Raw genomic sequence first — 12,137 nt, forward strand, 5'->3', positions numbered from 1 at the left:
TCCATAGTGGCCACACAAATCTGCTCTCCCAACTGCAGTGCACAAGGGTTCCCTTTTCTCCATATCCTTGCTAACACATTTTTATGGATTCATTGATGACAGACATTCTGACAGGTGTGAACTGATATCGCATTGTGGTTTTAATTTGCATCTTTCTGATGATTGGTAACACCGAGCATCTTTTCATACATTGGCCAATCTGTATGTCCTCTTTGGAGATGTGTGTATTCTGGTTCTCTGCCCATTTTTGTAATTGGATTTTTTGTGTGTGTTGAGTTATATCAGTTTTTTATAAATTTTGGATATTAACCCCTTATCAGATCTATCATTGGCAAATATGTTCTCCCATTCTGTAAGTTGTCTTTTCATTTTGCTAATGTTTTCTTTACTGTGCAAAATCTTTTTAGTTTGATGTAGTCCCAATTGTTTATTTATTTATTTATTTTGTTTCCCTTGTCCAAGAAAATGTATTAGAAAAAATATTGCTAAGATTTAATACCAGAGATTTTACTGCCTGTGTTTTCTTCTGGAAGTGTTATGGTTTTGAGTCTTACATTTAAGTCTTTAACCCACTTTGAGTTTATTCTTGTACATCGTGTAAAAAGGTGGTCTAGTTTCATTTTCTGCATGTATTTGACCAATATCTCAAAACTACTTTTTGAATAGACTGCATTTACCCCATTGTATGTTCTTGCTTCCTTTGTCATACATTAATTGACCATAAATGTGTAGATTTATTTCTGGTCTCTCTATTCTGTTCCAGTGACCAATGTGTCTGTTTTTATGCTAGTACCATGCTGTTTTGATTACTCTGGCTTTATAGTATAGTTTGATATTAGTTATCATGATACTTATGGCTTTTATCTTCTCAAGATTGCTGTTGCTCTTCAGGGTCCTTTGTGCTACCTAAATTTTTTTGAAATGTCTTTTCTAGTTTTGTGAAATAGATCATTGGTAACTTGGTAGAAATTGCATTGAATCTATAGATGCTTAGGGTAGTATGGACATTTTAATGATGTTAATTCTTCCTATCCATGAACACAGTATATGCTTCCACTTATTTGTATCTTCTTCAATTCTTCATTCAGTGTCTTATAATTTTCCAAGTACAGCTTTTTACATCCTTGGTTAAATTTATTCCTAGGTTTATTTTTTTTGTTTGTTTGTTTTTTCCTGAAGCAATTGTGAATGGAATAGTTTTCTTAGTTTCCCTTTCTGATAGTTTATTATTGGTTTATAAAATGCAACTGATTTATGGATATTTATTTTGTATCCTGCTACTTTATTGAATTCATTTATCAGTTCTAGTAGCTTTTGATGAATCTTTAGATTTTCCTATATACAGTATCATGTCATGTGCAAATGATGACAGTTTTTCTTCTTCTTTTCCAATTTGTATGCATTTTATTTCTTCTTCTTATCTGATTGCTTAGGCTAGGACTTCCAGTACTATGTTGAATAAGAGTGGTCTTTCACCCAACTATTAAAGTTGGAGTTTCTTCAGTTTCTCATCTTGGTCTGCTGTTTGTTTTTTTTTCATACAGCAAACTTTCATTAGCAATCTTACTTACTCTTAATTACTTTGTTATGGTTATAATATAGTCTTTCCAGTTCTCTATCTAAATCCCTAACCTTCACCTCTGAACTTCAAAGCCCAGATAATTGGGATGATCGAGGTGCTTCCTTTAGAATTTCTACTCACTTGATAAACAGACAAAGGAATCAAATAGAGATTTAAAAAAAAAATCACCTTTATTGCTGGAAAGCTTGCTTTGAGAAAAACTGCCAAAAAGAACTATTCCATGCATTTGTAGTGACTCAATCTTCAAACTGAAAAATTATATAATTCACTATTCTTTTAATGGGAGGAGTGAGTAAGATTGCTGAGTGTAAGGTGAAAGTAGGAATTTCTACTTTTTGGATTGAAGCAGAAATATAAGGGAAGAGAAGGAAAGGTTCCTTTCCCACTCTCTTAATTTTATAAACCCAGCAGTTTAAATTTGGGTATTCAGATATTTAGGTTATATTACATATGTCTAGATCCATTCTATGATAAATCTAGGACATCTAATTCATGTAGGACAAGTCAAAATCTGTGCTTGCTTCACTTAATATATCTGGTTGTTCACTTAAAAGTACATAAACAGAGGCTCACCTGAATCAGAACTCAGAAATGTGATAAGATATTGGATGCCTTTATGGTCTCTCACTGCTCTTTGATTTTTTTTATTTCTCATACATAATACCCGTACACAGTGCATTACATTTACTAGCACATTTTCTATGTCTGACTTTAAGAGATTTATCAGAGCTGGGATTCCATTCTGAAAATAAACAAAAAATGTAATTAAATTTATTTGAGGTGTATGTGATCTTTATTTAGAATCACAAGTCTGTAGTCTTGCTGTAAATACCTGTTTATTTAGGAAAGAACAACTATCCATAACAAATGTGTCTACTGATATGGCACATAAAGTGACAGTTAATACAACTTTGAGAATATTATATGCTTAACTATTAAGGTAAGTCATATATATATAAAATGTTATTTATTGGTTTTTGGAAAGAAAGGAGAGAAATCTCATCTTTACTCCATTTAAAATTAAACAATTGTATTCACATTTAAAAATAATTTATGTTGCACAAATGTAATTAACAAGAATGAGAACATCTACAATATATATGATTTTATTTATTGGTTTTTGAAAAGAGGGGAGAGAAAAAGAGGGAGAGTGAGAAGGGAGGGGGAGAAGCCGGAAATATCTACTTGTAGTAGTTGTTTCCTGTAACGGCCTTGACTGGGCAAACCCAGGGATTTGAACTGGCAACTTGAATTCCAGGTTGACACTTTGTCCACTGTACCACCACAGGTCAGCTAAATATATTTTAAAATAGCTTATTTTTAATACCAAAATAAATTGAGGCTACAAGTTCACTGTAACGTTTACTAAATATCTAAAAAAGTATAGAATCTGAATAAGATCAACTGAATACAGTGTTTATTTGGAAATATATGCCATTGTAGATGTTCTAATTCTTGGTAATTATATTTGTGCAACATAAATTATTTTTAAATGTAAATACAATTGTTTAATTTTAAATGGAGTAAAGATGGGATTTCTCCCTACTAATAGAAATAATGCAATAGTATTAAGGAAGAAAAGAAACTGAAATATAACCTTAATTTCAATGAAGTTAGGCAACATCTGTAATGTGAACCATAATAAATGTGTATGATAAATTGGTCTTTTCTGGACCAATCTGTATCAATGAAGGCAAGGATAAACAAGGAATCATACCAACATTTATGTTTGGCAGAAGTAGTCTATTGTGAGGTAAAAAGGAAGAAATAGACTTCAGACTCTGGAATAAAATCTACATTGTAAAATACCATCCACTGGTAAAGCTGAAAGGACCCACACATACAACCCTATGGCATAAGCCATTTTCTTCATAGCCTAGCCCTTTCCCAGATATACTTCCTGTGAATAGTTGGACTGGAAAGAACTTAATTTAGAGATGAGTAATGATCAAAAAAGAACCAAGCCTGACCAGGCAGTGGCGCAGTGGATAGATCGTCGAACTGGGATGCCAAGGACCCAGGTTCGAGACCCCGAGGTTGCCAGCTTGAGCACGGGCTCATCTGGTTTGAGCAAAAGCTCACCAGCTTGGACCCAAGGTCACTGGCTCGAGCAAGGGGTTACTCGGTCTGCTGAAGGCCCGCAGTCAAGGCACATATGAGAAAGCAATCAATGAACAACTAAGGTGTTGCAACGCGCAATGAAAAACTAATGATTAATGCTTCTCATCTCTCCGTTCCTGCCTGTCTGTCCCTGTCTATCCCTCTCTCTGACTCTCTCTCTGTCTCTGTAAAAAAAAAAAAAAAAAAAAAAAAGAACCAGGATAAGATCTGTACAAATATAAGGGGGAAAAATAGGAAAAACTTATAACAGATGAAGAATGTGCATCAGAAAACAATATTAGCCTGACCTGTGGTGGCGCAGTGGCTAAAGCGTCGACCTAGAAATGCTGAGGTTGCCGGTTCGAAACCCTGGGCTTGCCTGGTCAAGGCACATATGGGAGTTGATGCTTCCAGGTCCTCCCCCCTTCTCTCTCTCTGTTTCTCTCTCCTCTCTCTCCCTCTCTGTTTCTCTCCTCTCTAAAAATGAATAAATAAATAAATTAATTAATTAAAAAAAAAAAGAAAACAATATTACCATAAAATAGATAAAAATTGTAACCAGCCCTGGCTGGATAGCTTGATTGGTTTAGAACATGATCCTGAAGCACAGAGGTTGCTGGTTTGATTCTCAGTCAGGGCACATGCAGGAACAACTTGATGTTCCTCTCTCTCTCTCTCTCTCTCTCTCTCTCTCTCTCTCTCTCTCCCCCCCCTTCCTACCTTACTGAAATCAATAAATTAAAAAAAAATTTAATTATAACCAAAAGTGGCATATTATTACTAACCAAATAATAATTTTCTTCTAATTCTGGTACACAATTAGATTACATTTCTTAGGCAGAATGAAAATTTAAAATGGTAGTGTTTCTTATAATACCTTCTCATAAACAGCAAGAAGCAACCACATCCCCTTGAGATAAGTCAGCACTTGCCTGCCTTCTATGTTTTCCCAGGTGATAGCTTTACCGGATATTTTTGTTGAGAAACAGTCTTCCCTGGGCCTCTTGCACTCCTACATGTATTGTGTGAGTGTATCAAGATTGCAACAGCTCTTTCACCTGAGCCATGTTCAGGACTTTTATGTGGCTAGCAATCTTGTAAGGTATGGGAACAGTTCCCTCCAGATAAAGGACAGGCTTGCTTACTGACTGCAAAGTGACAGTTTTCTTAAGCTCAAGGTTCCACAGATGTGACACAAACCCAACGTGTAGGGTAGCATCCATCTGGGCCCACTGTGTTGCCTCGTGAGATTTGGGAACAGGGGAACTGGGTATCTCTGCTGAAGCTCATGCCTCTCTTGCTGTGCTTGCTCTGGTACAGTCTCGCTCTTGTTCACTTCGGCGCTCATTGGATTGTGGAGGTTTGCTCTTTGCCATCCTCATTGAGATGGAATGTTTCCCTGAAAGTTTTGCCACTGCATAATAACATGGATATGTATCTTTCTAGCTTCCATATGAGGGAATTACTGTCAGTCAACATGATGTTCTATGAAAAGAACTTACATATTTGGCAACAACATCCTTGTTTTCAAATTGAGCAATATCATACAGAATGACAGTACAGCGAGAGTGTAGCTCTGGTTCATCAGTAGCCAGCAGGTTGATCAGAGCAGGAATGCCTCCTGCTTCCACAATAGCATGTGCTACACTTACATGGGTTGAGATATTACTCAATAACCCAACTGTTTTGCATTGTAATTTTATTTTGGAACCTTTTAATAGATTGATCAAGGCAGGAATGGTGCCTGCAATGAAGAAATGAAAAAAGTATGAATTATTTGTAACCATTTGTATTCAATTTATCATAAGATTTAAATAATGTTTATGGGTATTGCCATATAAACAACTGGCAAATAATTCTATAACATATTTTTTAAGTTATCACTTAAAACTACATGAATGTACTTTTCTGTCTTGTCTATAGTTTAGAGAGCTCTCAGTGTTCATATTATTAATTTTCACACAGCATACAATCATACATTTCATACTGGTAACCTTTTTTTTTTTAAATAAATTTTTATTTTAATGGGGTGACATCAATAAATCAGGGTACATACATTCAAAGAAAACATTTCCAGGTTATCTTGTCATTTAGTTCTGTTGCATACCCATCACCCGAAGAGAGATCGTCCTCCGCCACCCTCCATCCAGTTCTCTCTGTACCCCTCCCCTTCCCCCTCTCCCTCCTTCCCTCCCCCCACCCCCCGGAACCACCACACTCCTGTCCATGCCTCTTAGTCTCGCTTCTATGTCCCATCAATGTATGGAATCCTGCAGTTCCTGTTTTTTTCTGATTCGCCCATTTCACCCCACACAATGCCACCAAGACTCCACCATTCCGCTGCAAGTGATCCAATGTCATCATTTCTCCTAGCTGAATAGTATACCATGGTCATACTGGTAACCTTAACCACCTTTGAAACACTGAATTTTGGCTTAAGATCATGGACAAATAAATTCTTTGAGCTACTATGTGGTAGACTTTATTCTGTTTATTGCATCAAGTTTGTGTGGCAGTGTTTGTACAGTTATTTGATCATTATTTTATATATTACCCATATTTTATACAAGCAACTAAAAAATAAAAATAAAATGCTGAATCTAGTAAAAAGCAACCTTAGCCTGATTAATTACAATTGGTTCAAAGAATCATTGGGCTTGGTGAAAATAGTAAATCTGACTTCAGTTAGATGCTGGTTACATCAGTACAATGTGAAAGAAAAGAGCACATTATAGAGACACATAAAATACTGAAAAATATAATAGGTATGATTCATTTATTTATCTGAAATGTAATCTCCCCTGTGACGTATTTATCCGTGGTTCACTTTTTGGACATAGAACTTTTGTACATGTTTTGTACACTTTAGGGGACTAATCTATAATGATTTTTTCACACATTCATTCACTCAACAAATATTTATGGAGCACCTCATGTGTGTTCAACATTCACATTAGAGTAGTAACTACTATGTTAGACAGTGCAGATAGAATATTTCCATCATTTTAGAAAGTTATGTAGGACAGTGCTGTTCTCCAGACAACCCTATGCAGTAGGACCTATATTTATTTTACGAGTGAGGAACGTAGGCTTAGAAAGGTTAAGCAATTAGCTTAACTTCTAAATGCAGCGCTACCTACACACTCAGGACTGCTTTGACAAACCATGACAACTATTTTCCATTTAAAAACTAGATTGTGTAAATACAGAATAGAGATAACTTCTAAGTGGAAGTGGTAATTATTAGAAGTAGTATGGTAAGGTAATTTAATAACACTTTTAAATTTGAAAGTTTTAGAGAAATGGAATTTACAGAGTTGTTTGATCCTGTACAGCTTCCTAGTGGAAAATAAAAAATATCTTAAAGTGATGAACTGAATATAATATACCTCTGTATAAAACAGCATAAGCAAAAGATAGATAATAAATTTTACATCACCTGCATTCAAAATATATTGCCAGTATTCATCCTTTGCTAAGCAAATTACTTCTAAGGACATGACAGCCATCATCCTTCGTTTATAGCTTTCACACTGCAACATTTCTGGTAAGTATTCAACAGAAAAACACAAAAAGAAGTGGAATGATTGCTTCTGTTTCTCTATAGGCCAAGTGAAGCCATGAATTGAGATCACCACCATCACCCCCCGACTGCACTCATTAAATTTCCTCTATGTGGGGTCTTTTGTGAGAAGCCGAACATACCCTATCTACCCATGATCGTTGAGATTTATAATCTGTATCATTAGTATTTTTTTTATCTTCAGTCTGAATGACTTAGAATGGATGGTCACATGATTCAAGTTCGCTTGGAAAACAGTACACCTCAGTGGTTTGAAATCAGTTGCTGGAGTATGTGAACTGTATTATTGTCAACAAAAATGTAGTATCTATTAAATCATATGTAAGGCTTTATATATTTCCTGAGTGTGAAGAAGAATGAACTTATAATTCAGACATGAGATAATACAAATGTATATGCTTCCAAACAAATGTTTATGGTGCAATAAAAACCACACAGAAGTATCCTTGCCTCATCTCACTTTAGTCAGCTCCTATAATAACAAATCTGCCCTAATAACTCCTACCTTGGCTAGATCACTCTATGGACCTCTCTTTTAAAATTTAATTTCCACTCTAAGAGCTAGTCCCGAAAACATAATCAACTCTGGTTAGTCTATTTTCCCTCATGCTGGAAATGGTCAATGTAAGGAGAAGAGCTATTTCAGGGCTTAAACCAAAGCAACGGTGGCTATACATTCACTGATTATTGTGTTTGCGTCATTATTGGGACTTCCCAAAAATGGCTGAAGGAGACAGTGGCTGCTGGGAATTTTCTGTGCCATTAAGCTATTCCTGGTAGAAATACTTTTCCATACTGAGATATTTCAAATGTGTTAGTCTATTAAAAGTAGCAGGATGGTCTTCTTAGTTCCTCCTTAAAAAGGCTAAGATATAAAATGACAAATATCCATACAAATATAAACATTGAAAACAATTTCCAACAATCTTTTGGGGCTAATATAATTGGAATGTGTTCCCAGTACCCAGTTGTTTTGAAACCAATTATCAGACTTCTTGAATCAGCAGACTGGGGCTGAAAATCATAAATATATCATTTCCCATCCTAAAATGAGTTTTTGGAAGTATCAGTTCTCCAGTTTGTTTCATTTTTGCTTTAGTTTTTATTTAATTAAAGTAATACATGTTACTAAAAGGCCTACAGCAAAGTATCGTGGTTGCTTGTCCCACCCTCTTCAGTCTTCTGAGTTTCTCTCTCCAGATATAACCACTTTGGACTCTTTCCCTATACCTTCTGTGATTTACATATTTATATATTTCTAAATATTAATACACATTGTTACCTTTTGCTGTAAAAATTTTAGACATCATTGATTGACTTCATGTTCCAGTAAATGAGAAACTAGCTCTTTCAACACTGCTCTTCCATTTCTATTTCCCCTCCTCCATATTTATAGTTTTTAGTTAAATGAACATTCAATACTTACATTATGATGCCTTTACAGATATTATTCATAGCTAAGCATTACAATATACTACAGTTGTGTCTCCTTTCTTACTTTTATTTTCTTTGGACATAATAATTTTCCTGTTTTATTTCATCCTCTTAGTTTTCTTTGTAATTATTGATAATTCCTCTCACCTTCTCCCTTTGGCTTTGGTACACAGTACCCATTCTGGGACTTCCCTTTGCTGTCATCTTTGAAATTCCCTTTGCTTTTCTCTTGGGTCAGGTCCCAGTTTCCTGTTTGTTGGGGAGAATCCCTCCTTAGTGTCTTTAGGTCTTTCCTGGTTTGCCTCTGAAGAGAACCTTTCTAACTGGCACTGTGAGTTCTTGAGTCTGAGGAAGGTCTATGGTGTGAGTCCAAGAGGTTCCCAGTTTTCTCACTGTTGGCCTGGAACGGTTTCTTCAGTTGACAAATGTCTCCAATATTTTACTGCTGTCGCATCCTTTCCTGTTTTCTCTTCAATACTTGTTTGCTCTTGGTGGTGGTGGTGTTATTTTTATTTAATCTCCATGTACTTTTAGTGGGAAGGAGAAGAGTCAGATGTGTGCTTTCAATTGGCCTCATAATGCTTACTTACCCTTATAATATTTCTGGTTAGACTGAATACAAATTTGGACAAAAACCTTGAACAGAATTTTTCGAAAAACATTTACTAAAATGTGAGAAAAAATGTTGCTGAATCTGCCTGTAAAATTAGGAAGTAGCAAATAAATTGAAGGGAATCTTTATCACTCAAATTTTAATTTCTTCCCTCTTTCCTTTTTTTATTTAAAAAAATTTTTTTGATGGAGAAAATGATTGGACTTTTGGAGAAAATTGGAAAATAAAAGTGTGAAGAATGTAGTCTGTTTTGTTTAGTATCTTTGAATTTAATTTAGAAATAAAACTATTTCTGCATGTAAAATATTATATATATAATTCAGTGTTATTTTTATTTCTGGTTTTAACTCAAAATGTTTAGTTCATGATTTTTAAATATGTAAAATATGATGCATGTATCACTGCATTTTATTTGCTCTATTTCAGAATCAGCATCAATAATTAAACTGAATAATATCTAGACAATTTATTTAAAAAGAGGTTATGTGTTCTATACTCACCTACCAAAGTTTTCCAAACTGGAAGTTCAGGGATATTTAACTCTATTATATGTTTGAGAACCTCTGTGTGGAAAGTAAGCACTGATAAATGAATTATATTGTTTCCTTTAATATCTGTTTTTCTCCAGTTAGCACCAAAAGACAATAGGTACTTAATAGTGTCCAGTGCTCCTGAAGTGGCAGCTAGTAACAGGGGAGTACATTGATCCCTAGAAGTCAAGGAACATATAATAATAATTAAGCACACATATAATGTCATATTTATTTTTTGTAAAACTATCCAAATCACTATTGGAGGAAATCTGAGTTACACCATCACCTCCTCTTTCCTACACGTTATTGTTCTTTACGGTCCATATGTAAATATATTTGCTTCTTCTGCTCTAGCTGTCCTTACTGTTTTCCCCTGTGCTCCTTCCCAAATTAATTATCATGTCTTCTACTTCACTTAAAAGTTGATAATTCACAAAATTCTTAGAATACACTATCTCATCTAATCCTTGCAACCACTCTATGAGTGAAGGAAAAAGCAAGGCAATTCTAATCATCCCGTTTTACAAATGATAAAACTCATACTAAAGTAGTATTACAATTCATTTCTTTAAACTTCATGTTCAGTTCTCAGATCCCAGCTTCCTCATTATGGTAGAAACTACTAGTTTTTCTCAAAACCCATTATCTTCTTTTTAGAATATGAAGAACTTTTGGTTGGCCACATGGCTCTGCAGCCAAATATGACATTCTCACTTCCCATATGAATATGTATGGCCACCAGACTATGATTGGCCAATGTGATATTTATAAAAGTTACCTGGAAAACAACCTAAAGAGAAAAGGAGTGTACTATTAATTTTCCTCTCTCTTTCTCCTCAAGGAGAAATAATGAAATACAGGAGTAATAATAAAAGCACGAGTTGCCATTTTGTACCAGAATATGGAAACCACACAACAACAAATAACAAAATGAAGTCTGGGTCCCTCATAGTGTCAAGCCATTATGCCAGCCTTTGACCATGAAACAAAACATCATAAAAAAGAACTACATGTTTTTCTCATTTAAACTACAAATATTTTGGGGTATCTTCATTACAACAGCTTCAGTTGTATCTTAACTGAGAGATAGATGTACTAACTAGCAAGGTGACCTCAAGCAAACTGGGTTATTTTCTTTGTAAAAGAATGAAGGTAACAACAATCAGCTGATAGTGTTGGTCTAAGGAATGAATAAGGTGCTTAGCACAGTTAGCACAGTCTTGATACATAGTTCCTCAATTCTCCTTTTATTTTTCTTAAAAATTTTTTTTATTGATTGAGAGAGGGAGGGGAGAGAGAGAGAGAGAGAGAGAGAGAGAGAGAGAGAGAACATGTTTATTGTTCTACTTATTTATGCACTCATTGGGTGATTCTGATATGTGCCCTGACCGGGGATTGAATTTGCAACGGGATAACTCTCAAACCAACTGAGCTACAAGGCCAGGGTCTTCCCCCGTCCTCTTTTCATCACATCACATTGCCTCAAACATTACTTTTTAAAATCCTTACACCTATGCCTTCATCTATTTGTGAAAGCTCTTTCTCTTGCTACCTGTTGTTAAACTCTCACCTCTATCCAGCTGGTCCCAAGTCTCTCCTCTATTCCCTTTTCTCCTGAACCCTAGGAAAACTCTTGCCCTGTATGAATAAACATCTCTTTACTTTCTCCCTTTGCTACTTTAACAAGACTGTTCTCCTGTTGCTTGCTTTTCTCCTGAGCCCTAGGAAAACTCTTGCCCTGTATGAATAAACATCTCTTTACTTTCTCCCTTTGCTACTTTAACAAGACTGTTCTCCTGTTGCTTGCTTTTCTCCTGAGCCCTAGGAAAACTCTTGCCCTGTATGAATAAACATCTCTTTACTTTCACCCTTTGCTACTTTAACAAGACTGTTCTCCTGTTGCTTGCTTTCTCCTACTCAGTAGTAGGAATAAAGATTACTGTTACCTCTAATGCCATCACTCTAACTCATATCATTTGAAAAATATGCTATCCTATTATATTATTGTGCCTAGTTCCACATTGCCATTTCCCCTGCCCAAGTGAGTCCTCTTCCACATTCTAGCCCATACACTGCCTCACCACATGCCCCTCCTATTGTCAATGACTTCAACACTCACAGTAAGTACCTTCTGTTTTCTGATATCTCAATTCCTTGTCACGCCTTCACTCGTGCTTCATATTCATACACAGATTCTGCACAGCCCCACTCCTCATTAGCTCCACATAGGAGACCTCAACCTCGGTATTTGACCTCTCTACTAATCCTTTGCTCTTTCCTTATGTTCACAGA

General features: G+C 35.5%; 1 protein-coding gene across 1 annotated transcript in view; it reads right to left on the bottom strand.

The window, feature by feature from the left end:
* ANKAR (ankyrin and armadillo repeat containing) overlaps nt 1–12,137 on the bottom strand; it is a 55,968-nt gene that overhangs the window by 22,820 nt on the left and 21,011 nt on the right. Inside the window, exons 8-11 of the mRNA XM_066232962.1 lie at nt 9,813–10,021; nt 7,122–7,226; nt 5,185–5,426; nt 2,156–2,324 (exon numbers count right to left, since the gene is read on the bottom strand). Of these exons, the coding sequence (XP_066089059.1) occupies nt 2,156–2,324; nt 5,185–5,426; nt 7,122–7,226; nt 9,813–10,021 (725 nt within the window). The remainder of the gene's footprint in view (nt 1–2,155; nt 2,325–5,184; nt 5,427–7,121; nt 7,227–9,812; nt 10,022–12,137) is intronic.

The sequence above is a fragment of the Saccopteryx bilineata genome, chromosome 5 (assembly GCF_036850765.1).
Source record: "Saccopteryx bilineata isolate mSacBil1 chromosome 5, mSacBil1_pri_phased_curated, whole genome shotgun sequence".
Taxonomy (NCBI): Eukaryota; Metazoa; Chordata; class Mammalia; order Chiroptera; family Emballonuridae; genus Saccopteryx; species Saccopteryx bilineata.